The sequence below is a fragment of the Epinephelus lanceolatus genome, chromosome 10 (genome assembly GCF_041903045.1).
Source record: "Epinephelus lanceolatus isolate andai-2023 chromosome 10, ASM4190304v1, whole genome shotgun sequence".
Lineage (NCBI taxonomy): Eukaryota > Metazoa > Chordata > Actinopteri > Perciformes > Serranidae > Epinephelus > Epinephelus lanceolatus.
This window is the reverse complement of record NC_135743.1, coordinates 28,108,776-28,136,483: the sequence shown is the minus strand read 5'-3', so window position 1 is coordinate 28,136,483 and position 27,708 is coordinate 28,108,776. Positions and strand designations below refer to the sequence as shown.

The 27,708-nt window shown below is 39.8% G+C and overlaps 1 protein-coding gene across 1 annotated transcript; it reads left to right on the top strand.

Moving 5' to 3' along the window:
* LOC117265283 (lysophosphatidylcholine acyltransferase 1) lies at window positions 1-26,276 on the top strand. Its single transcript, XM_033639694.2, has 14 exons — window positions 1-463; window positions 6,799-6,938; window positions 8,334-8,548; window positions 11,463-11,575; window positions 12,129-12,189; window positions 13,246-13,304; window positions 17,229-17,263; window positions 18,169-18,223; window positions 18,472-18,554; window positions 20,224-20,349; window positions 22,027-22,180; window positions 22,667-22,765; window positions 23,311-23,452; window positions 23,706-26,276. Exons 1-14 carry the CDS (start codon window positions 347-349, stop codon window positions 23,921-23,923), a joined length of 1,617 nt encoding a protein of 538 aa, XP_033495585.1. The 5' UTR covers window positions 1-346; the 3' UTR covers window positions 23,924-26,276.
* Window positions 26,277-27,708: the final 1,432 nt, after the last annotated feature.

Below are 27,708 nucleotides of genomic sequence, written 5' to 3'. Positions count from 1 at the left end.
CGCAGAGCGGAATCGTGGCTCCGTTAGCATCCAGAGCTAGCGGACTGGTTGGGGGGAACGCGGTGTGGAGGAAGGCGTCCTGCGCACTGTAGGCAGAAAGATATCGGCGACTTCAAATATCCCCAGCTAATCCTCGAGCTAACCATTATCCCTCCATGCTGTCCGCGAAAGGAAGATAACGGTAATAACCCTGCACTGCCACCAAAATTAGCCACCGTGCAAGACAGATTAAGGGGAAACTGCGTTTTGCGCGAGGAGTCTTCCTTTGAAGCAGCAGCAGCAGTTTTCTGCTCGGAATATTAACAAAATATAGCTTCAACCTCAACCAACGTGACTTCTTGTGAGAATGAGGTTACCGAGGCATTTTGCGATGGAGGGAGACGGGAAGAAGATGGACCTAGCGCCTCCGTTCAGAAACCCTTTTGTGCACGTCTTGAAATTCACCCCTCTGGAGAAGGCAAAGGTAACGTTAATGTTTAAATTACGCTTACAGGCAAATGCTTTTCTCTGGTACACATACGTTAACATGCTGTTCTAGTAGTTTCTAGTACGGTAACACCTCGGTGCGACACAGTGGAGAGGCTGTCACCATCATTTAACTTGGTTTTTCCTGACTGCATGTAGTCAGCTGAGCTAGTGTTAGCTAGCCAGCTAACTGTAACGTTAGCCATATACATGTTGCTTTCTTCCTCCTGTCTTGCTGCCTTTATTACCTCGCTTTCATGCCGCTGGAGAGGGATGAGTCCCTTTTAAATAGATGCTTTGCTCCAGCTATGAGGTGTATTTCACATATGAGTGTGTAAAACATATACATCAACACCTCTCACTGAGGAATCCGCTAACAAACCATAAGGATTGAATAGCGTTACAGCAATTTGAGCATGGCCGCCTGTCTAGGATGGGCCTATAGCTTGTTGCTCTTTAATTGTCATCATTAGCTTTCAGAGACGATCATGTTGTGTGGTAGCTGTTACTAAGATGTCATTTGGTAGAAACATGCCTGTAGCAGCACACATGGTACCGTTTACTGGCTTCCCTTGCATTTTTTTCATGCTTTATTGCTTATCACTGTGCGCCCCTCTCAACCAGCAACCAACACGTGTGGCTGAGGAGGCTGGAGGATGGGATGGAAAACTGACAGTCATGTCCCCCTCCCATCTATAACTTAGATGTATTTCCCCCAGCTGTTAGAGTTCACAGGTTTCTGCTATTAACTGGCTGTTAAGATTTTATGGTTCTGCAGCATAAAGTAGACAAGCAGACCAGTTACCCATCACTGCTACTGATGATCAGATTTGCTTCAACTTTCCAGCCATTGGTTTTATATCATTGAGCTTCATTGCTCCAAAACTGTTAAAATGCATAATTGGGGATGCAGCCTGCAGAGACGTAACAAGACAGCAGTTTGAAAGGCTTCTTAATCTCATTGTTATTGCACACCTGACATTTAAAATTGTCTTTTTGTGCAAATTTTGCAGCATGTGGCAGCGGGCACTGATGAAGGAAACCCCAAGTCATGTGTTCTTGTGAGCATAATATTATCTGGGGCTGCTTATAAATTTGGAGGCACATGTGGGACCTATGCAGTTCACCTCACATGACCTCTCTGAATACCTTAAATAGTTTGGTGTGTGTGTGTGTGTCAGCCCTGAGCCATGGGTTTGCATTAATCAGTGCACTGAGTAATAGATCCTGCTGTGTTGAAAGAAACATACATTGATACAGCAACGTAGGGATTTAGAAGAGGTTTAAGAGACTTTTAGAAGCTGTGTCCCTGTTGAAAAAAAATATAATATTTCATATCATGTTTAAGTACGAGGTAGCTGACATTCACACTGGAGAATAGTCTAATATGAAAGTATAAAAACGCCAGCATGCATTCTAAAATTGTTCGATACAAGTGTATTGTTTGTGTACTCTTATCACCCATAGCTCCAAGATAAACAAATAAATTATTAAATCTTGGCAAAACTAGTTTGCTTCCTCTTTGTAAAGCTTCCAGATTTGAAATTGGCAGGAGCTCCCCAAAGTTTGATTGACGTCCAGTTGTGCTTTTTTTGTTTTGTTTTTTCCCTGTAAGAATAAAACAGTAAAGCACATTAATTTCTTGCTCAGGCTATTAAATGGTTATCATATAGATTGTTACATAGGGTATACCGTAAAGTATTAGTAAACATTGTGGAATTGGGACACAGCTGTGAGGTATTTTCAGTAACAGAGTTCAGTCCGATGGGAGAGCCTCAGTTTTATGAATGGCGCTACTCTGGCATAGCAGGCATAAGCGAGTATCTTGTTACAAGTAAGAATAGTGACCTAGGGAGGTTCACACGTGTTCTTCCTGGCTCTTTTCATAGAACAGATAAAGGGAGAGTGTCAGGCGGATGCAAGCCAAGTGAATAAGCAGGTTATCAGTTTCTTTTAAGGCTAACATAATATCATATACGCTTGCCATATATTTAGATCACCATACGTGGTGATTATGCGCGAATTACAGTAGAAGTTGCAGAATAATTAATTTTGACGCGCTGTGCCAAAATTAAAAAGCCATATACTGCACACAACTCTCTTATTTTTCCCTTCAGTGGCATGTGCTTGGTAACAGAGCCTTTTCTTGCAGAAGTAAACACTAAGCTCTGTAACAAAAGTGGGCCATTAAATGATGAAAATGAGTTTCGTAGTTGTTCTGATGTAACTGAGAACAACTGTTTTCGGCATGTTGCCCTGGTCTTGCTTTCACATCCGCAGAAACATGAGGAAGACACAACCTGAACTGAAAAATTGAAGACTAGAGCAAAAAGCGACCGTTCTCTCTACCATTTAACTAGCTGACAGGTAGATGGTCTCACAGAATCCTTTTATGGGTTCAAGTAGAAAAGGGATTGTTGTACGTGTCCCTTGTCTATTGTGAAATTACAGTGATGAGTAACAGGCCGTTACTGAATAGCATGAGATGACTCAGGATTGTTTCACTAGCATCACAATTACTGTAATGACACCTATGCAAATAAGGTTTTTTGTGTGTGTTGCAGTAGTTGGTTGGAGGTGGATAGCATTGTCTTTTGATGAGCAAATCGGTTTTGGCATTTAGAAGATCCTCCATATTGCCCACTAATAGGGATTACAGATTATAATAGGAACAGATGAGTTTTCTTGGATTAACCCATGCCACAAGAATATGGTTGATGTTAGACCATAAAGCTACATTACTGCCTGTAAGAGCAGGCTAAAGGCCTGAAAGCTAATTGGCTGTACCTGAATTAAAAGCGATCCTGTTTGCAACAAGCCAAATTGGCATTGTTGCTCACGGTTTAAGTTTGTGCAGTGTAACCCTACAACTGAGAGGAGCTGGGGACGTCTTTGCTAATCTGTGAGTTTTAGTTCTTCTGTGACAAAAAGGGTTGCTGTCCAGAAAAGGCCGCACAAGTGACTGACTAGCTCTCAAATCTTGTAGCAACTGTGGAGACAGTAGACTGTACTGTAATTCAGTGGCATGACCTTTCAATCCATATAAAGATGCTCTTGCAGTTTTGCACCTTGGTGAGCTCATTAATCGATCTACAGAGCTGATTGGTTTAGACCTAATGTGAGAACACATTGCAGTGTTTTTGTTACAGAGTTTAGAAGCATCATCAAACATTCCAACCGTAAAGCCTAAATGTTGGTATGGTGTTAGAAGACAAGCTACTAATGTTAAAGTTGATTTAATTCCAGGCTTAGGTTTGACACGCCCAGTTTTTTTGTGTGATTCATTGGGGAACCCCACAAAGACCCAAATCTGTTTTTGATCCTGCCAAAGCAGCCATGAGTCAATAGCTTATTCCCACACTATATAGATCAGTAATTCCTTGGATTGGCGTCATAAGTGGGCAACCGATTTGTTCCTCACCAGAATAGTCATGCATATTTATCAGACCGAATTTTAAGGCTCAGTTGGCTTAGTGTAAGGCCCAAGGTTGAAAAGGTTAACTCCCAGTACAGCAATTATAAGTATTTCTTGTTATTGAGACCTGAGGATGAGGTTAAAGTGAAGCCTAAAAGGTCTCCTATGAATTTGTCTCTTCTATTGTGTTGTATTAATTTTCATCATCCATTCTTTACTCTTTCAAAGTCATGAATGTATTACTATTTTTCCCCCACCGCTACCTGAAGCAACGCCCACACCAACACAGATCCTTGCTTTTTTTTTTTTTTTTTGTTACAAAGTGCTATTTTTGGTCTGAGTGCCCACTAACAGTGGAGTGACTGGCATTGATCAGTAACTGTTGTGAACCCCTGCCCACAAACAACAATTATTCTTTGCAAAAGCACAGTAAAACATCACTAATGGCCCTCTTAAGTGGCCAGAATGAGGGGGGCATTCCACACTGTTGTTTTTCCATGCATATGGGCAAAATCTGTGTTTATATGCCCCACCACCACACACAACAACCTTACCAATGAGCTTGAGAAACTAAACGCTGTCCTGCCGCTTCTCTCTGACCTTAAACTGACTACAATGATTGAAGAAGTGAAACATCTGCATTATAAAAACAGAAAGCTTTTACACAGGTAGATCTTCTTTTGCTTTTGTTAACATGACTTCCTGTCAAAGTGTGAATCAAGTCAAGAAAAGACAATAGCTCCTTTTACACTGCCAGATGTTTCTGCGAATGTTACAACTGCAGACAGGTTTCAACCTTGCAGGGTCTTCTTCATAAGTGCAGAGATAATAACACCAGACTGGTAACATCTGGTTTACAATCCACTGCAATCGCTGGTTTGCATTTTGATTCTAATATGGCTACACTGTGAGCACAAAGTAGAGTTCTGCTGTTTTAGACCAGTCCTTGATTGTGATACCAAGAAGCCCAAGTTAATTTAGTATATTTACAGTGTCTTTACAATGTGGAGCACTCTTGGCAGCTCCAATATAATTCCCAACTTGCATCAGCCCAAATGAATGTTTATTTTGTTCTCACATCCCCCTTTAAAGACTGAGACAAGCCTTTATTGCATGAATTTAAAGATGCCTTAGCACAATGCCTGAATTCACTCTAACCCCTAATGCCTTTACTTTAACTCTAAGTGACATTCATGCATTCTCATGCTTTGGGTCTGAATAAATCTTTTAACAAATGCATTATACAGTGGCTCTCAAGCATTCCTGGCAGGGCCCCTTTTATTATAGGGAAAAAGTACCAGTTGTTTGTTCTTTCGTGTGCAAAACTGTATGCTTGGTATTTGTATAAAAAGAGAACTGTGTGGTAGACATATTTAATTAATTCATGTATCTTAAGAGGATCTTGGGAAAGTAAACAGTTTGGAGGACTGTGAAAAGAGAAATAGAAATGAGGCTGGTGTGTCAATGTGATAACAGTGGTGGGATTAGTTTGTCATGTAATTTTTCGACTCACTGAAAACGGAGCAAAACAGATCTATAATGTAGATAATACCATCATAATGTAGACGTGAATATTTCTCCGATCAGCGTTATGTTTTTGGGAAAGAAAAAATGACTAACCAGTCTCCATTTAGACTCCAACATTTGATTGCTGCTCATTGTCCGTAATTAAACAGGCAAGCTTTAAAATGATTGATTTAATGTGACCAAGCTGTCAGACAAGAACTCTCCCCAGATAAGATAGTGCAGACAGACTCCATGCTCCTGAGTTGTGGTTTGCTATCAAGACAAATATTGACAGAAGATAAGCGCTGCTATCAGGGAGTCATTAGAGGCTGTAAACAGTCACCATTACAAACTATGTAAGGTTTTGTCAGAACCTTTAAGAATCAAGAACATATGTTATATGTAGCATTTTCATGATTAGGATGTAAGCATATAAATAAGGGCCATATTGTGACCTGAGGGCAGACACAACATCTGATTTAAATTGTCTAACATACCACAGAGCTCTTTATGCAGGATCACTGGTGTTTCGGATTGCTAAGTTGCCATTGACCACTATGATCAGAGACTGTGCTTCAGGCATGCTGCCCTGTGTACTGTATAGGAAGGGACAAACAGCTCTCAGCTTCATAATGCATTGGATGTTAAACTACATATGTTGTTTTCCCTTTACACCAGATGCTAATAGTTAATTGGTTCTCATAAATTGAAGGCATCATTGTTTTCTGATGGGCTGTCTTTTATTTTGCTTCGGCAAAGAAGTAATATAATCAATAATGTTCTTGTCTCTTCCCTCCTGACAAAAAGTGCCAACCTGTCAGTCTGTTTTTAGAGTAAACTTTTTGTAAATGTTGTGATTTTTGGCTCTGACTTGCAGACAAAGCATTTATTGTAAAGCAAATGAAAAAAGTTGTGGAGTTGGCATTAACAAAGGCTAAATACTGCATAGACTTGGGTCCAGCTGAGACGTTAATGGTACCGAGATGACTGACAAAACATTACGGGTGTAAATCACAAGCAACAGCACAACTTGATATAGCGATTCTTTGGACAACAGTACAGTAGTTGCTAATATCACAAAGTCTGCTACAGTACGATTTCTGTTTGCTTCAATTCAGGGTCCTGCAATCATTATTAGTTGCTAATAGTCTTGTCTTTTTCCTGGTTGCTTGCCATTGTCTGCCTGGTGCTAGACTGTTAGCACTGTTTGAATGTTTCGGAAAGAGGTGTGCTTGAACAGAGGTGGTGACACAAAGGTATCTTAAAGGTGATGATACATATTGATGCTTTCACTTTACAGTGATCATACTTGTTCTATGATTCAGTGTATTGTTGCACTCGTGCATAACATGTTGTTGTTTGATCTGTTTCTTTAACCCTTGTCCTTTTCTCTTGTCCCAAATCTCTTCCAGATTGCATTAATGACAGTCACACTGTTCCCCATCCGTCTACTCATAGCAGCATTCATGATGCTGTTGGCTTGGCCTTTTGCCTTCCTGGCCTCAGTAGGGCGCTCAGAGACCACCGTCGAACCCCAGTGCCTCTGGAGGAGGTGGGTGCTTTGTCACGCACTTGTGTGTCTGTCTGTTTGATGGTGAATTTCAGGAAGCACTATAATTCTTACAAACGTGTTATTTACCACATCAGCAATAGTAGAATGCTATGGGCAGGGCATTCAGTATGAAGAAAATCACAAGGGTTGAAAATGCTACTTCAGTCAAGTTTTCAAACAGTTGCACTAAAATGCCTTTTGCCTTTTTTGTGCAGGAGCATCTATTAATAAATTAATTGTAGCATTGGTTTCTAGTAGTCCTTCACGCCTATCTCACTTTATTCTGAGTAATTCTTAAGCTTTGATAGTTCAGATGGCCCACCCTCTGTGTCAGTCTTATTTTCATTGCTCCTTGATTGTGCAATAGTTTGTCAGATAAACCTCCACAGAAACAGCAGGACTCCTCTTTTTAACCACTTGTCTAAAACTAAAGACTGAAAATACCACCTCAAAGGTTAATTAACACGCAGTAGGGTTTCCCACACATTCATTTATTTATGGCGTACTGCCATAATATGAGCATTCGCTGCCACATATAAATTTTCTGTTTTTGGAGCTGCGTCTCTCTCTCTCGTAGCCGAGAATACTCTGGCCACAGACAGAGTAGCAGAGCACCAAGTGCAGTGAAAGTGAAACTTAACTGTCCGTCAATTTATATAGTTTTAGTTTAGTCTATTAATTTTCCAGCCCTACTTTTAGATGAAACTGGCTAAGTTCCCACGGAACAGAAAGTTTGCTTTCACTCACGTCTGCAGCAGCTACTTTTTATATCCATTGATGTGATCTGATCAGGTCTGATCGCTGCGACCACAGACTGATTGAAAGGAAGTCTAGAGTGTGATGGTCAGACAGTATGTTCCTCACTTCTCCGTCTCACAACTCAAACTCAGCAAACTGCTCCTGAGAAAGAGAAAATCGTTCGTGAAGTGGTCTGTCTATGCTGCGTTCATGGACCCGCAAAAACCAGAATGAACACAAAGGGACACTCGCGTACACAGGGGAAAAAGGAAAGAAATAAAACACTAAACAGAAGGTTTGCTGATCAAGTGTAGCTCAAATGTGGCGATAAAGAAAGAGGAGTGTTCAGTGGGCTAGAGGCAGAACAGGGTAATCTACACTTATTCTACGTATGCACTGGAGAAATGCCTCACAGGGTGTAATCAGGGTTATTTCTCGCCATTAAATAGTGCTGTTTTCACTCTTGTCACTACTCACTTACCCTATTTAATTCCTACCACATCAAAGTTCTAAAACTACAGAGCCTTAATCATTTATGTCAACTTTGTCATGTCATTGGACATATGCATCTGTCATATTTTCCAGTGTTATAGATTTTATGTCCATTTGCAGTTTGAAGGAAAATTGCCCCTCACACTTGCATGCTCTTGTTTCCAGAGTGGTGGACATAATTCTGAAGATCATCATGCGGGTCATGTGGTTTGCGGGGGGTTTCCATTGGATGACCGTGAAAGGACGAAGGGCACTGCCCGCAGAAGCACCCATCCTCACCCTGGCGCCCCACTCGTCTTACTTTGACGCCATCCCAGTCACTATGACAATGGCCTCAATTGTCATGAAGGCCGAGAGCAAGGATATACCTCTCTGGGGCAGTAAGTTGCAAACACATACCAGGATGTATTATCGTTGTTACATCTATGACTATGGCCTAAATTGGAAGCGAGAGAACAGGTGCTCTAAGGAAATCTGGAAAAAAGTCATCTCATTCTACCAGGGGAAGGTTAAGTATATACAGTATGCGCCTTGTGTTGTGATGTGCTACTTTGTAAAGGGCAGGTCACAACAGCTTCTATGATTTCGCAGAGAGGATTGCCCAATCCACTTTGCAGCGTTGAAGTTCAGTACAGTTTAGCTAATGTTCACACAGCAGTGGTATACCATAAACATACATGCCAAAAATACACATGCCATGCTGTAGTATATATCCAAACATAGAAACATTGACTTGTCAACACTGACTCAGAGTTACTTCTGTAAACCATTATGACTTGTCAACCTTATGAGTCCTTATGACAGTGTTAAACTCATAAAACCGTCCATGACACAAGGAAGCAAAAATTGAACTTTCTTGTCTAGATAAATGACCACACTCGGACTAGGAAAGGAAACAACGCTCAATGCTATGGATCTGAAGACTTATGGTTCGACTATTCGACACAGTGGCCAATAATAACCATGAATGATTTTTGGTTTCAACCTGCTGTCAGTTCCTACCTTTCAATGAATAATTTTTGGGAATAGATATGTCAAATGAAATCATCCACCTACTGTTAAAGGAGGACTTTATTATGACTTTGTTGTAACACTACTACCAGTGATGGATCCCACAAAGCAGCGGGACCATCCAGATAGCTAACTGGAGCACCAAACAATACTGACTGTTCAGTTGCAGTCAGGACACACAAGTGTAACAGCAGATCCCATTAACTAGCTTATAAGTTCAGTTACCTTTCCAGTTGCCAGTTTAGGCATTTGTTCTCATGCCCCTGGCAGCAGGACATGCAGTAAAAGGCCTAGGTGTGTGTTATTTTAGCTGCACTCTCTCCTCCTCCTGCTCTGCCTACAAAGTTGGTAATTAGCCAGTTAGCTACCTCCAGACTGAGCGCAGCTCGCCAAGTTACTGCAGCCTTACTTGATTGTATTACAGGAATGAAACCTTAATGTGAACACCTTTGCTCATAAGCAAAGTGTCATTATTTGTAGCATGATGTTTGGAAGAAGCCTGAGTAGCATTAGCAACGGTTAACATTTCAGGTTTAATTTATAGTATTATTTTTGGTTAAAGGTATCCGCTAATGGTTCAACTGTAGTTTGACTAGTCATGCTGGCCTTGTGGTAGGAACCAGGCACCAATGCCTGGCCAAGCAAGTGGAATCCAGAATAGGCATTAAGACCTGATCAGCCATGGTGACGTGTGTAGAGTGACTCTCTGGGTACCAGCTAGAGGCCTAATCCCTTCCTGTCGGCAGACAGCTCACAGTTGGAATCAATTTCTTCTCCTCATGGCCTCACTTCATTCGTTCCTCATGTTGAGTTAACCCCACTCCCTGACTTGTGTGTTTCTCTTTCTATTTGACTCTGTCTCAGGGCTACTGGAAAACATTGCTTTTGCTAACTTTTGTATTTTGGGTATTATTAGAGATGGGATGTAAAGGAAAATGCTTCCACCATCTACCCACCCCCTTGCAAATCTAACTTGGAATGTTACCACCCAGTTTTTGTCTGATCACAGTTCCTCTTTCATTTCCTTCTACATTGTTCTTTTGTAGTTCATCTATGCTTTACAGTTTTCACGATGGGGACGCCTGCATTCTCTGCTCTGCAAATTGTACACTATGCAAATATATTTCAGTTGAGTTCTCCCCTCATCATGCACAGCTTTCTGTTAACTGCATTACACTCTGTGTGACCTTTAAGACCGTTCTCTCAGTCTCAATTAAGTCGCTATGCTACAGGAAGTGAAATTAACAGTAGTGGTGTCACTTCGGTGAGAAACCTTTTCTCAGGTTGCTTCATTGTTCTTCAGAAAAATGGAGGTTGAATAGTGGTGAATGGACTATGGTGTGTAAGGTTATTTCCAACATTCAGAGTTAGAAATCTGTTTGTTTCAGTGGTGTGTTTGTTGTAAAATAGTCAGACTTTTTGAAGCAAATACAGTTTGGCTGTGTGGCAAATATCACAATACAAATCATGTTTTTGTCGTGTCAGTATCAATCATGCTTTTTGAAATAACACTGTAGCTGCCACTACGTCACACCTCGCCTGTAATCAGAGAGGGAAGCCAGAATCTGTCTTGCGTTCATGATTAACATGTGAGACTCATCTGACTTATGAAACCAGCATCAAGGAACACATGATTCTGTGTCAAGTGTAGAAAATACAGCATCTAAGTTAACATTTGTGGTGAAGCTTTGCCTTCACCAACAGAAGTTTCTGGTAGCTATACAGATAACAGGCTTTCATCTGTGTTTTACAGTTACATGGATGTCACAGAAACAGAGAGGAATGTTTCAGGACAGTCACATTCCTCCATTCTTCACCACTGTGCATCACTTTTGCAAAGTGATTTGGATTTAAGTGCTGTGTTTATGGACACCATTAGAGTTGTGGTTGATGTAAGGAGGAACTACGCTCTCTTCCCTTGCTGGCTTTTCTTAGCCTGTACAGTCAAGTGTTTGTGCCACCAGGTGTAGCAGATTGTTTTAAAGATGTGATCATGATGTAAAAAGCAATACTATCTACCATATTAGGCGATACAGACATATCCTGTATTATAGGGGTTAAGTGAAAATGAAGGTGTGACTGACTTCTTGCACATTTTACAAATTCCAGTTAGAACCACAACTCATAGTTCCCCTTTCTCACCCCACTTAACACCTAAATGCAGTAGATACAGATAATGCAGAGGAGCTATAGTTGCTCAGCTGTCAGAGGAAATAAAAAAGAATAACTGTTTCTGTACTCATTTGCATTTTCTCCACTCTGTGTCTGCTTTCTTGCTCCCAGCTTTGATTAAGTACATCAGGCCAGTGTTTGTATCACGGTCAGACCAGGACTCGAGAAAAAAGACTGTGGAGGAGATCAAACGCAGAGCCCACTCTGGAGGGGAATGGCCTCAGGTAAACGGATGGAAAGTCTTGCGCACACTTTGTGAGCGTACATACATAACAGCACCTGATTTTAACTATAACAGATTTTATTTGGATATTTTTTCTCACATCTGTGCCTAATGACGGACGACAATATCAGGCAACAGTTATTGTGGCCATTTTAAACTTAAATGATTTACTGACTTTAATGAATCCAAGTTTAAAAACAAATATGTCTGTAGAAAAATACAGTTTATCTACAAAAACACCCTTAAGTTTACAACTGTAATCTCCATTCTCTGATAGCATGACTGACATAGGATATACTCCATGGTGAAATACTGAGCGAATACTTCAAAATAAGATGGACATCACTGAAAAACACAACAGAAAATGGCCATTTGGCCAGTAAAATCTAGTGTTACAGAAAACACAGCTATAACTAACTTCCTATCTGCCTTACAGCAACTTAAATATAATGCACGCTAATGTTTCTCCTTTGTAACATTTCCAAAATGCTTCTCTTGCTGTTTAGGATATGTCCGCTTTTTATAATGTGTGAACCATTTCTTCTTTCCTACAGATTATGATATTTCCAGAGGGAACATGCACCAATAGATCCTGCCTAATCACCTTTAAGCCAGGTAAAGCTCTCCCGTCATCATTTTTTTTTTTCTTATTCAGCTTTCCTTCCCTTTTTACCTTCCCTTCCTTTGAAGTCATGCTGCCAACTCGTGTGAATGCGCTAATATTTCATACTTAACCGAGTGGGCATATTGACACATTATTTAAATTAAATTACACATTGAATTAATGTCCGGTTTAGCTTTAAGTGTGATGTGTGGTCTCAGTCGTCAAGGAACAAGGCTGGAATTCATTGTCGGCATTGGCAAGATTTGAATTATGGTGTGAAAGTGTAAAGGTTGTGTATGCAACAGAGCATTAATATGGCTGCACACCACTATGTGCTATGTACATTTGTAGTGGAGTAATGGCATCCTGAGCAGAGAATGACGTCACACTACCTCTTTGTGTGTGTTGTAATCTGAGTTTCACCATGGTTTGTTTTGGGAGATGATTTGGCTGCGCATTCATGTAAGAGCATGTGTGTATCCCACTGGCAAACTCATTGCTTGCTGCTTCGAACTGTGCTTATTCAGCAGTTACAGCTGACATCAGAGTGGCAATGTCATGGAGTGAGTAGCACCCACCCTCTGGTTCCCCCTTAATTAACACTGTTGGCTCTGTCAGCTCTGTTGATATTGTTTAGCTCTGTTCATGAAGTTAGCACTGTCAGCTGCTACCTGCTGGCTCTGCCTCCTCTATGTTGAGATTCATGTCCAGACAACTCATACACTCGGAACATTGCAGAGGGCCCATTTGAATCTAAGTTTAACCCTGACATTTGCCTTGCGACTGTGATTTTCTGGAAAACAAACATCTCTGATATGCAAATAAGTAATATTTTTGAAATAGGATTGGGTAATTGGCTGTATCTGTGGCTGATGGACTTAACTTGGCGGATGGTTAAATCGCCAAATTATGTATATTTCTGCATTTGTCACTGTGGTGTTTTTGTAATTATCAAGTGCACTTTTTCAAACATACTACTGATATTCTAATGTGTATGTGCCCTTGTTTTCTACCCAATGAATTGTTTATGCAGATCTGTCAAATTGAAATCTTTCTTACTCTTGCAGGGGCCTTCATCCCAGCCGTACCAGTGCAACCTGTCGTGATTCGTTACCCTAACAAACTGGTAAGATTATTTATAGATACATTACTTACACAGCTTAGTGGCACAGTTATTTTTACAAAAAAGATTGTGAGTGACTCTCCTCCTATCTCCTTAATTGCAGCTTAGCATTGTGATATATTGCGAACATGATCGGTCTAACGCTGGTTTCTCTGAACATCAGTCAGTGACCTGCTCACCTCATCTATTCCCATCAGCAATCTTATGAAGTCTATTCTTCAAGTACATGTAGCAGATAGTAGTACTAAGAGATTGTATCAGGTATCTCAACTGTGTCAACATACGATAAGTGCATGTTATTTAAAGTATAAAGTAAAAGCATAATTGTGGCAGTGGTAAGAGATTAAATTACATGAAATGCTTGCAATGCTAAAATCTTAGTGCTCTGTGTTAGCTCTACGAGGCATTTGCATGGCCTATATTGTGTGTGACTGTATGTATACTATGTATGCCCTGTAGCCGGCTTGGCACTTTACCAGAGTCTCACTCAGTGGGTAGGTAAAGATCTTGCCGGTCACGTGGTGGGAAGAAAGATATTGTAGATATATATAGTATCATGAAGGAGAAAATGTTCTGTGTAATGCAGAAAGATTAGCAAACTCAGCAGAATCCTGCATGGTGCTGTGAAATTATCCTTAAGTCAGTGCTTGATGTCGTGGTCATATAGTGTAATTTTTTGAGATTGTTATGCTCTAACAGAACTAGTTCCTATAATGTGTTATCTTACCTTGTCAGAAATCATAAGTGCAACACTCCACGGCTACAGTCCACAGATGTTATGTGGGTCTGTCTTAAAGGCTTTGTAATCTTATGAGTATAGTAGTTATGCAGATACAACGTGCTGAGGGCATATGGGACTCGCGGCCACGACAGCAATGACTTTATTATTTTGTTTTATTTGTGAATCAATAATTTACATCTGTTTATTTAATTTATGATTCAAATTTACATGACATTGTGCTTCACAAACAGCCCATGGCAATAATGATATAAGCTTTCACTGGGAAAGAAGTGAGTTTGCCCTGTTTAAGTTCTTGATGGTAAGATGAGTTTGTCAGTTAACTAAGTTGTGGCTGACTCTGTTGAATAATGGACTCTTGATTCACCTACCAGCAGTCCAAAGAGGCTGATTTAGCTGAAGTCTTTTAAGTCAGGTTATGAGAAGGAGTCGGTGAAGCGTGCAGAGCCACTGAAAGCTTCACTGGGAATCTGGCTAATCACGATATGACTCAGAAGGCAAATCCAATGCATTGCTCAGGCTTGTTGTTAGTGAGGCTGCATGAGGAAAACTAACTGAGGACATTGTTGGAAGGAGTTGTTAGGGGATCTCATAAATCCCGTAAACCTGCACTGTCTTCTGCAGAAGGAGGTAATAGTTAGATGTTCTGCAATATTTGAGGTCAGTTGCAGAAATCACGAATGTATTTGCAGAACTTGGGTGTTGTCAGTTCTGTAAGTGTGGTTAGACTATGTAATCAAAGGAGTCACATGGTTAACACATATAGAGTGTGTAAAAAAAAAGAAAGAAAAAAGATTTTGCTGAGTCACTGTATTAACATGCTTTTTAGTGACTTCTCGCTTTTTGCAGTAACCTGATTTTGGAAATGTCTGTGTAAGCGGGACATTTAAACCTGGTTAACCCAAGTACATCCCTGTTTAGGAAACCTGAGTAGAGTTTGGCCATGTACAGCCTGGGCTTGGATTTTTCATGTCCACATTTGTATTTGAAATAACTCAAAGTTAAAGATGAACAACACTCATTTTCAGAATACATCCATGTTTTTCCAATGGTCCAAAAATATTAGCATACGTGATCAAGTCTCTCTGTAAATCCAAAAACTAGAGTGCTAAAACTCCAGCTTTGTGATGTCATAGGGTATAAAGTCTGTAACTCCTCCAATCAGACAATTGGGTAGGATGTTATAGATGACAATAAGAGCATCCAGGGGATTATTCTGAGTATATGGGTACATTGTCTGTCTTAGAATAAAGGACACTTGAACGGAATAAAGCTGATTTGCGTATAAAAAAAGATAACAAACATTCTGTGGGTCTGAAACATCAGACGCTCATCCATTGTCAATTGTCACGCTTTCCACTTGATGACACCACAAGTTGGAGACTTAAGCTGCGTTCAGAGGGCTCGGAGGTTTCCGAGGACGTAAACAAACACAGCTGTACAAGGCTATCTTTGCTGTAGCCCAGTGGAGCTGGGCTGATGTTGTTAGTCTTTTTGGCTAAATGAAGAGGTCAAAGACGTTTTGCTAATGTATGGTGTTGGCAATGTTACCAATTCTGTGTATAATTATACATGGAATGTTCAAATTACGTGTAGCAGTGGAGAATTTGCTTAAAGACGTCTTTGAGATTTATTTATTTTTTTACCTAAGAAAATTATCTGACTCGCCGGTAGCGAAGGGGGCTGCCATTGCTGTAATGTCATGCCACGTCAACTCAGGGTCCTCGGGTTGCTACACTTCCGCACGATGTTCTGAGCGAAAAATTCTGCTCCGATCACGTGTTCAAAGCACTTTTCCCCCGAGTTAATGGTCGGGACCTCGGAACCTTGGACCTTATGAACACCGCTAAACTTCTCTGGTTTCTGGCTTTGAGAGAGAACAGCTCATGTTCATAAAATATTGATTGAATTGTCCCAGGCCCTGGAAATAACATCGTAATTCCTCATTTAGGTGGTGTTCCCCTTTTTAAATACCTTTTAAATGTACCAAAATTGGTATAACGTTTTCATAGGTGGCTGAGGAATGTGATTGTCCAGACTACATGTAAAGCAGTGTAGAAGAAGAAATGGGAAGTGATTTTGTGGCATAACCTGATTAGGGCTGCAGCTATGGATTATTTTAGTGATCAAGTATTCTACTAATTTTTCTATCGATGAATCGAGTGATCGGATAAGAGACTACTTTACCAGGTGGAGAGTAGGGCTGCAGCTAATGATTATTTTCATTGTTGACTAACCTGTCGATTATTTCTTCGAATAGTCGACTAATCATTTTATCGAAAAATGTGTTAAAATGTTGAAAAATGTCGGTCTGTCTCTCCCAAACCCCAAAATTATGTCATCTAATGTCTTGTTTCATACTCACGCCAAAGGGTTTTAGTTCACCGTCATGGGAGAGTGTGTGAAGCTGCCAATATTTGAACATAAAAAGCTGCAATAGGAGTATTTTAGGGTACTTTTATAGTACTTTTCTATGAAAAATGACTCAAACCAATTAGTCGACTACTAAAATAGTCACAGATTATTTTGATAGTCAGTTAGTCATCGATTAGTCAACTAATCGTGGCAGCCCTAGTGGAGAGTGAGTTGTAGCTCTGGTGACAGACCTTCAGTTAGCAGCTGTAGCAATTCCTGTTCAGCAGGTGCAAACCCTAGCGCTGGGCAGCCTTCATCTCAGCTAGCAATCATATCAATTTACGTTTAATATTAGCAATAATGTTACCTTGTTGTTGGGTCTGCTTGTTGACTGCTGAGATGCTAAAGCATTGACGTCTTGCTATTGTGGTTAGCTAGTTTGGTTTTATAGTAGGGGTACTGTACAGAGTTTGCGTTATGTTTCAGCTTGAAATGAAACCTCTTCCTCCATTTTGCACCACTAAATCACGTCTTCTTCACGTCACCTGTCCACAGTGTAAGCGTGTTGTATGATAGTTATGCATACTGAACGAAACTACATCGATGAGTTGTAGTTATCGCGGTAACTCAAGTTTCTTTAATAAGTTGTTTCAGCCCTAAACATGATTACACAATAATCTGTTTTTGGTCTGCAAATAGGATAAACAGTTTAGTGCAAGAACAGCTGCAGGAAAGAAGTCAACAATTTGTCTTAAAATGCATGCAGAAAATATTGTAATTGGTTTTTATTTCAATCTGTCTAATAATGTATTTGCTTCATGTACTTTTTACAGGACTCAATCACATGGACGTGGCAAGGACCTGGAGCGTAAGTACAGTTTCTTCATCTCACATATGCTGCGACTTGCTGTTAAAGTACAGAAGAAAATGTGTTTACTTTTTTAAAGTTAAAGTGTTAGTAAACAAACCTCTATGTAAGTTCAAATATACAGAAATTGTCTAAACTACTACTACTACTACTACTGTTTTGTGTTCCTCCAGACAGCAAAAAACACCAAAATTATTGTAGAAAAGACCTTATTTTAACCAAAGCACAATATATGATTCTAAAATTACACTGACTGTCATGTATCACAGTAAAGCTTGTCATTTATTACTCTCTAAAACTGAAGTGCAGGCTACTATTTTGGAGATGAAAATTATAGTCTGAACCAGAATCTCTGCAATGAGATCTCAGTGGAGGCAGATTAGTTATGGCTAGAGGAAAAAGACTGCCCTTGTTATCCGTCTCTGTAGCGTCCTCAGAATACCATGTCCTGTTTTGGTTCAGCTTCCTTCAATATGGTGTGTCTTTGAATGTAGTTGGCTGTCTTCCCAGCTCATCTGAGCAGAACTACACTATAGATTATTTGACTTAATCTCTTAAAGATACACACAACCTTGAACGTATGCACAGAGAGTATTAAGTGACATTTCCCTCCAAACATGTCATAGTAAGTTTAACAGTAATACCACATTTACATATGTAGTTGTACTACTTGGAAATATCTTGTTCTTAATTTATTGGACACATAAAAATACCTGGAGATCTCTGTCTAGATCCAGATGTGCACAGCTGTAAAGACACTGCCCTAAAAGATCAGCATGTATTCACAGGGGCAGTTTTGGTTTTGAAAGTAATAAATTAACGATGTGAATAATTATGCAAAACTGTTTCATCTAAATTTGCAGAAAACAAATATTTGTTGCTGATGATGCCCTCTTATCATCTAGGTTTGAAATCTTGTGGCTGACACTCTGCCAGTTGCACAACGAGTTTGAGGTCGAGGTAAGCATGAAATTATCTCTCCATAGTGCTGTCCTTCATGTTGTGAAGATGTTGCCTGTACAACAGCACAACAGCACAGACGGTACAGATTTTGTTTCTCCTTTCTGTGTTTAATGATGATATAGTTTTCTTTTCAGTTGTCCACAATAAAAGAGAATGTTTTTGTGAATGCTTACTCACGTACAATAATAAAATCTCTTGTGATGTCTGAGATTTGGCTAATTAATCATTTCCACCTCTCTCTGCAGTTCCTCCCCATCTACACACCCTCAGAGGAGGAGAAAAAGAACCCTGCTCTCTTTGCTATTAACGTGAGGCGTGTCATGGCCAAGTAAGTAAAAATGTATTGTTCACTAGGGCTGGGCAATATATGTTCAATATATTTCTATATTTTCAAGCAAGATATAGATTTAGACAACACAGTTTATATCATTTATATCCATATAGGGTCAAGTTACTTTACATAACACATACCAGTGTGCAATCTCTACTCACTCACTCACTCACTCACTCAAGAGACACAGAGCTGCTACTCTGTTTAATCTGTCTGTTAATTAGTTAATCGATCTATAAGTTGGAGGTGCTACGCTAAATCAGTCTTGAGGCAAATGAAATTAGCGCAGTAGCACACGTGCAGTACAGCGGCGCACTGCATATGCGTGAGACCGAGCTGCTTGATTGTGTCAAGTGAGCGTTTGTTTGCTAGTTTGTGTGTGAGCTGGATCATAGCGCATCGTCGTTTTTCTTGGTAGTTGTAGTCTATTGTGTGACACTGAGACATTGCCTGGATGCAGGCTAGAGATGTGTTTTTAAAACTGCAGCAACAGCACAGACATTTCATATAAAAACATATATATCGGGGACAGTGTCTCTGTTCCTGTCCGTCCTTCGCCATAGATTAATAGCCTAAGTAAAGAAAGAATCATTTTCCAGTACTAGATTCATTTGAAAAGCCATGGAAAATGACTTTAACACAACCACAAAGATATTATTTGTTTCACACAACATGGATTTAGGCCTACTTGATACTAATATTACAGTTTTGTGTCCTGTGCTGCAAACCTTTAAACCTCTGTAGCTCCAGTGCTACATGCAAAAACGTTAATGTACGGCCCGGTTATTTATTTTATGTAGTTTATTTCATTTACATGTTGTGCAGCTGTATATTTTTAAACAGAAAAAAAATCCCTGTCTTTGCATTTTATTTTGATCAGCCTGTTTTTAGAAAAGTGCTTGTAACATCTTAAATGTGACTTTGACTTGTAACTGAAAATTAGAAAATACCGAGATATATTTTGTATCACCATTTGGCCTGAAAATACAGAAATATACATTTTTGTCCACATCGCTCAGCCCTATTGTTTACATGATGTGTGGCAGTTCATCCTTTGAATGTACAAAAAGCAAAGTTAACCAAAATAAATGAGTTATCAAATAATAACTCTCAACAGTTGTTATTAACTTAGTTGCTTTGTCTTGCTGGCCATCTGCCAAATGAAGTGAAGGGGGTGAGCCATGAAGTTAGAGAACAAGGTTAGCCTTCCTTAAGGGCTGGTAAGGTGGACCGGCTGTTCTAATTGTAGTGAGCCTCTCCGAAGCAGATGATTGAGGAATGTTTCTCCTGATTTAATGAAAAAATTATATTGATCCGAACTCCAACTTCATACATTTATATCAAATATTTTGCTGTTATTTAGTGTTCAGTTATCTCAGTTTAACTCTGATACCAGAAAAAAACGAACAACACCAAAGTGCTCAGGTTTTACCGGCTATACTTGCAACTTGTGTCCTCATTCACTCCCACACTGTGTGCTTCACTTCTTGAAGCCAGAGATGGGAGACGCAAGTTTTGCAGATGGACAAAAAAACCTGTACACATTGTTCTCAACATCAAAGTCGCCATATCGGCTACTACATTGGCCTTTATGAGCCTCCAGCAAAGTTCGTATTGATTTGCACACACTGATGTCCCGTCATTGTCTCCTCTGTGCCACGCTCAGAGCCCTGGGGGTACCCATCACAGACTATTCATTTGAAGACTGCCAGCTGGCCATGGCAGAAGGCCAGCTGAGACTGCCAGTCGACACCTGTCTGCTGGAGTTTGCCAAGCTCGTCAGGAGACTGGGGTGAGTCACTCAAACCTTCCTATGCAATGCTCCCATCAAAGACAACCAAGTAAGGGGCAAAAGGGTGAGACAGGGGCAAAATACTCACCACGCGCCGCAGGGATCCGGATTCAATTTCTGGCGGTGGTACCTTCTGCATGGCTTGCATTCCAGCAAACGCAACTGGTCATGTGCACAGGTGGGAAGGCAGTTTGGGATTGTGTCCTTGTCGCTGTGCTGTTGACTCCCATTGGTTGGTCAGGTGCCTGCGCAGGAGGGGATCTGGAGGGGGTTAGTGTCATTTCTACACAGGGTCTGGTTTTGTGGTGAAAACTCCTCTGGCAGGTGAAGGGAAGCAATTGGCAGCACCATGCGTATTGGTGGAGGCTCATGATTACCTACTCCCTCCCCAGTCCAATAGTTGGCAGCGACAAGGACCACTGACAGTGCAGGGTAGAGAAAAGGGAGAGTGGTAAAAACAGGGGAGGGAAACATGTAAATAATTTGGACAAAATACTGGAAACCAATGGAATGCATCCCAGCAAACTACAGATAAAAGAGTCAAAGGAGTGGACACAACTCCATGGTACAGTCTTTGTTTGGTTTCATACAAATACAGTGCATATTTTTTACCATATTTTCAGAAAATAGGCAAAAGAAAATGCTAGTTTATGTGCTTTTTTATCTACTACTGTTATGCGAATTCTCTGAGTTGATTCATCAGATAAACTTCAAACTTAAAAATCAGATTGTCTTTGAACCCGGGATCAAGGATGGTGGTTAAGGTAGATCGTGCCTTTGTGGTAGCCGCTCCACAGCTATGGAATAGCCTTCCACACCCAATTAAATCCTCCCCCTCCATCAACACTTTTAAGACAAATTTTAAAATGCACACATCTTCAATGGCCATTGGTTGTTTTGGGTGGTTTTAATATTTTAGTATTTTATGATCTGTTCACATTTGTATCGGCTTTATTTTGTTTTATATTTTTGTACTTTCTATATTGCTGAATATTTGTGTGGCGTTCTTTTGTTTTTCGCAGCACTTTGGTCAGCTGCGGTTGTTTATAAATGTGCTATATAAATAAACTTGATTTGATAAACAGCAGGCGACGCTAATTCTGCTACTGCAGAAGATGGTGCAACGAAATGAAGTGATTAGGAGTCAACCCTCAAACAAAGGGAAACAGTGCATTTATAATAAGGGGGAGCACTCTGGACAATGGAAACAGTGTTTTTGAACAGCTGATATTACAGCTATCAGCTCCAGGAAGAGTTCTGTTAAAAGGCCTGTGTGCATAAGCATGTTGAAAGCCACGAAGAGATGACAAAGATCTCGCAGCAGCCTATGAAATGACTGTACATCATGAAAGTACTTAAGCTGTTTCCATCGCACTTAGTCAGATTTATCTTTAATAGATACACAAACTTTCCACCTTCCTTGAAGTGTAAAAACATATTTGCGATATATTTTAAGATTTTATCGATTATAAGTTGTTTACATTAAGGTTTTTTTAATGCGCAAATTGAAAATGCACATATAAACAGATGACTGGAAATGCACCTAGTGTCTCTGCTGTACTGATTGTACTATTTGATTCTTGTTTTTCTTTATGATTGTGTTTTTTCTACATGACCTGGTTCACACTATTGCCAAGTTATTAATTAACATAATGTTTCCTCCTCTTCCTGCCTCAGGCTGAAACCCAGGAACACTGAGAAGGTTCTGCAGGATTATGGGAACAGAGCCAGGAAGCTGGAAGGTCAGAAGCTGGACTTGGACGCCTTTGCTCAGTTCCTCGATGTGCCAGTGTCAGAGATGCTGCGAGACATGTTCGCTCTTTTTGATGAGGTAGAGACTGTGGAGATTTTTCACTCACAACCATGATAGCGCTACACACTTCCTCAGTGGCCACTAATAAATAACCTCTTGCATTTAGTCTGATGATTATGAACTGCAATACAATAATATAGTTACAGTATATTACTACAAATGTGATATGTGTGTAGTAAGCAACATATTATTCAGTTTAGGGCATGGACGAACTCCAAGCATTCAGTTAACAAAGTGCTTCTGTAAAAACACAGCTAAGACCGGAGGCTGGATCCAGTGTCAGATGTTTTTTTGAAACTAATCACAGCACCTTGGTTTCCATCCGAGGATACATTTGCAGTATAGTACCCAAACAAACAAACAAAGGTTTTATTGCAGCAATGTGTTCACAGCCTTAACAACAATCACCCGCAGCTACTCGTGTGAAATAAATAAACAAGTAGCCTTGCTCACATCCTCTGTCTTCATCTTTTGCAATGCATTGTTTTCTCTCGTTTTCCCCAGCACGAAGATAACTGCATGGATATCAGAGAATACGTGATAGCCTTATCTGTCGTATGCAGACCTGCCAAAACTCTGGAAACGATGAAATTGGCCTTCAAGGTATGTTCTTGTTTCAAGCTCTCCGCTTATCTAACCAGCAGGCAGAATAGAGTTCTCTGTGCTCGCTTAGGATCAGCATGACATTTGCAACGCTAAAATGCCACTTATACTGTAGGTCATCTTGTGTTTGGGTTACAGAGTAATGAAATGGCTCTTGCATACTGAGATGTTTACACTGTTTACCTCCCCATGTTCAAGCTCAGATCTGTGTTTCGCAACCTCAGATGAAATCTGCAATGAGGGGTTATCATTATGACCGATCTATTGTTGCAACTGCACGGAAACTAAATGGCTTGAGTTTCAGTCATCTTAATGATTTCACTTGAATTGCTTTTCGTAAGTCTTGAAGTTGACCACGTTCTGTGACCTTCGGGCTCATGAAAGCCATTGAGTATAGTTTTAATATTTACAGTATCATCCGTTATTTAAGAAAAAGGGAACCCACTTAAAGAACAGTGTCACTGGCTCCTAATCTGACAACCCCGGCAGAGTGGCATGCCTAAGAGAGATGACACCTACATTTCTCCCCATTGCGTCTTCTCCAGATGTTTGAGGCAGAGGAGGACGGCGCCATCACAGAGATGGAGTTGGCAGTTATCCTGAAGACAGCTTTAGGGGTGACTCACCTCAGCGTGTCACGTCTGTTTACCGCCATCGATCCTGAAGACAAAGGGAAGATCACATTCGGTAAGAGACCGGTTAAAATAAACCACTCCTGGTCAGCAATTGGTCTAAAAATCTCGTCATCAAATCTTTGTTTTAATGTTGCTTGGTTATCAAAGCAGTGTTCTTCGTCTCAGGTTTTTTCCACCCTCCTGTGAGCAGTAGACTCAACAATCAGGCCACTTGAGTTTTAAGTGCAGTCTGGCTCTGGGCTTTTTTTTAGGCCCTTGTCTCATGTTGTCTTTGTCTCTGGCGCCCTCCTGTGGTCTCTTCACAGATAACTTCAGATGCTTCGTGGAGCAGCACCCAGACTTTGCTGAAGAGTACCTGTACACAGAAAACGCAGGCCTCCACAGTCACCAGACAAATCCCAGCCTGTCTTCCCAGGACCTGCAAGGCACTGCCACCACCAAAACAGCTAACGGTATCTGCCCCGACTTCAGCCCCAACGACCATGACGGCACAATAGATGGACTCCTCAAGAAACACAACTAAAAGAGTTTAAAATTTTAGAGGGAGGAAACGAACACCTCTCCTGGTGAGAGTGTGTTGTGCGTTAGGGCAGGGGGTAGTTGTAAGGAACTTGTTTGAACAGTAAGGGACTACATTTCAGTAACCACAACTACAAAAATGAAGAAGTTTACCTTACCCTTTTTTTTTTATTAGTATTGTATCCATGAATTTTTGAGGTTATTTTCAGCCTGGTAACGAGTTTATTTTATTATTAATTCCTTTTTCTTTTTTTTTCTTTTTTTCTTTTTTCATAGCAAGGATTGTCAAAATGCCAAACATGGCCGTTTCAGAAACAATGCTTGAATACTCGAAGGGCAAGCACTTATGTAAATTCCTGGGGCAAATTTTCTTTTCTTTTATTTTTCTTTTCTCTCCAACATAGTGCTAAATGTGCATGTTTTTAACATGAGGTAAGCAAGACAAAAACAAAAGCCCTAGACAGTCAAGTGAACTAATTTTTAGTGAAATCAGTGTTGGATTTTCTTTTCTTTGTAACTTTTATTTGTTTCCTCTCTTTAATGGTAGCTGCCTTTTTAACTGAAAGTGCAGAATGCATGGGCTCATGTTATTTTGAGCAGTACTGAGGATTATTTATCTAAAGAAGGGAGGCCTGAAGGTACCGGTGACAATTGTGTGACTGCTTTGAGCGTAACGCTCCAGCAGCCACATTTGAGGTGAACTCGGGCCTCTTGTGAGTTGACGGTCATAATTGCTATGAGCCTGTTACATATACAGTGATATATTTGATTTAGCTCAGGGTTCAGTGACAAAAATGAAAAATTTAACTTGTATGATGTCATCATTTTTGGCACTCACTGGGTTATGTGCATGTCTTCGTTTCTTACGACATCAGTACTCTTCTGCCCAGTCATTCCTCACTCACATCAACGTCACATTTCTTTTAGGTCGGCAAATTCAAGTGTCTTTTTTTTATTGTTGAAATTACACAACGTGGACCAAAAATACATTTGGGTGATTTAACGTCACCTGTCATGTTTTGTACTGTCCTTTTCAGTCAGTGGTGTAATGGCTGTAAGCGGGCGGGATTCACAATGTGTGGCCAGTGAAAGCACATTCAGTTAGGTGGCTTTGTTGGGTTTTCTAAAGGCAAGGTCATACTACTTCCCTCTCTATCATACACTGCAACATTGTTATTCATTCCCACTGTTTTCACAGCATATCCTCAGCCGGTCTGAAACTCCTACTGTTGAGATGTTAAAGGATTTAATAATTAAACATTCATCATTCACTGTTAGTGATGGTTTAAAAGAGACCCAAGCGTCTTTGCATCTAATCACAGTCAAGGGACCAGTAGAATTGGAAACTATCGACCTTTAGTAATATGTACGCCTTGTTGTTTTCTCTAATAGTTGTCGAATTGGCACACAGATATTTAGTCACTGACAGTGATTTAAACTTCTCAGTGCATTGATACGCCTGTAATCACAGGTCAGGTAGGCCTGTTTAAGATTACAAATTTTCATCGTAAATTGGTAAAATAATGGAGTTGTTCATTAGCCTTTTGTGGTCTTAATATTGCAACCCTGATTCCAAAAAAAGTTTGGACGCTGGGTAAAACGTACATATAAACAGAATGCAATGATTTGCAAATCCTTTCAACCCACAGTGGGGGAAATTATTCAACATGTCTTTTATTTTTTTATTAAACACGTTTTTAATGCAGCTATTCGTGTGAAATTTAGACCAGACAATGGTATTAAGTCAATAAAACTACACCAATAAAGAAATTGTAACATTTCAATCCACAAAAAATTATGTGCAATAAAGTGGAATGATGCAGGAAAAAAGTTTTGAACGCACTAAATGAAATTTATTTAATACTCTGAGAACGTTTCCTGTATGGAAAAACTAATCTCTCACACTGTATAGGATATTTGGCCAATTCTTCCACATGAGCAGTCTTCAAGTCAAGATTTTGAGGGGCCCTCTTGTCAATCTTAAAGAAATGTCACTTTTAAAATGGCAACAATTAGCGTCCTTAGTCCCCGAACACTTAGAGTGTTATTAAAAGAAAATGTGCTGCAACACAGCAGTAAAACAGTGTGTTGCAGTATTAATTTCAGAATTATTGCATACTTATAAAAACAAAAGTTCATCAGTTTGATCACTAAATAGCTTGTCTTTCGAAAAGGGATTTGCAGATCATTACGTTCACTTATTATCTACGTTTTACAAAGCGTCCCGACTTTTTACAGTATCTGGTTTGTCTTAATATTTTAGGACACAGTTACCTTGATTATTACTGGAAAGAAAGTCGTATTAAAACTTTGCAACACCCCCCTAACATTTTTTAATTTGTCCAATATTCTATATATAGATAGTTTCTTGAAATAAGTTACAAAATATATATATATATATATATATATATATATATAATATATATTTTGTAACTTATTTCAAGAAACTATCTAATTACAATCAAGTTTTGGATGTATCGGCAAAATTTTCACACAGTGATGCTCATTTCAATCATTTGCCAACAATTAATTGGCTGTCTCTAGAAACATGCAAAATAACCAAACTTAAAAACACACACACACACACACACACACACACACACACACACACACACACACACAAAAATTAAAGTTACATTATGCTGCAGCGTCGTACATCATGTCATTTTTACAGCACAATTGTTAAAGGGAATACCTCTTGTGAGCAGATGAAATGAAACACATTGGAATCTGTTTGTGGCCAGTTACACTTGGGATCTTTGCATTCATGGTTCGATTCTGTTGACTCTTTGTTTATGGATATCACACAAACACGTACTACTTTCTAAGTGTTTTTTGTTTTCTTCAAATCCTGTAAGTTCATCGTGTCGGTGAGCTTCACATTCCCATCACATCCACGACCATACTGCAAACTGTACATGTGTGTTTCCATTACGGCTTTCGGTGAAGCAATATTTCACATCTCTTAAGCCTTCTCAAGATGTATGCTTTTGAAGAGTTCTGATATGTATTTTGAATATTCCAAATGCAGGACATTTTGTGAATTTTTGATATACGTATATGAATGATTTTTATTTTCACTGCCATGACAAAGATCTGTGATCTTCTCTCCTCTGCAGATTGTATTGATGGTGAAAAATGAGCCACATTTTTCTTTTTTTGTTCCTTTGTATAATACTGCAGTTGTTTTTGTGCTGTATTCCTCCTACACAGTGTAAAGTTTTATTGTTGTTATATTATTACTATTATCGCTGAGTTGACTGCTTAGAAACAAAAATGCAGATTTCTTATGGAAACCGATAGCCTTGAATCTATAGAATTTTTATGCGAAAAAAGAGAATGTATAGACAATCTTGTCACAATCAGAAGCTCCTCAAAGCGCTGATCTCCAGTGGACATTTTCCGAAGAAATCATGGTTTTCAGATGTACACTTTTTATCCTGTTTGAGCCCTCTCTCCATTGACTTTTTTATGTTTTATGTTTAAGGCATGCAGGTTGAAATAAGCAAAGTGGGAGTGTGTAAGCGCGCCAGGCCTTGAGGTGATGTCTGCCACCACATGACGGGCCACATGGCACAAACACTCCAGACTGTGTACGCACATATAAACTAACATTATGTCAAATTACAGTCTTTTAGTATTTCCCCCTTACTACTTTGTCCTTTTTAAATTATACGTATTTGTGCTTGCACTTTAGATTATTTTCTTTATTTTTTAAGAAGTATCACATTGCTGTAAAGCATGATAAGTTTGTAGGTTACAGTATTGTAGCTCAAATTTTGTTAATAT

Excerpts from the sequence above, each read along its gene's own strand:
- LOC117265283 (XM_033639694.2), top strand. The coding sequence starts at position 347 with ATGAGGTTACCGAGGCATTTTGCGATGGAGGGAGACGGGAAGAAGATG. Across the intron at positions 12,190-13,245 it reads CCTAATCACCTTTAAGCCAG|GGGCCTTCATCCCAGCCGTA; the intron begins GTAAAGCTCTCC and ends TTACTCTTGCAG. Across the intron at positions 22,181-22,666 it reads TGTTCGCTCTTTTTGATGAG|CACGAAGATAACTGCATGGA; the intron begins GTAGAGACTGTG and ends CGTTTTCCCCAG.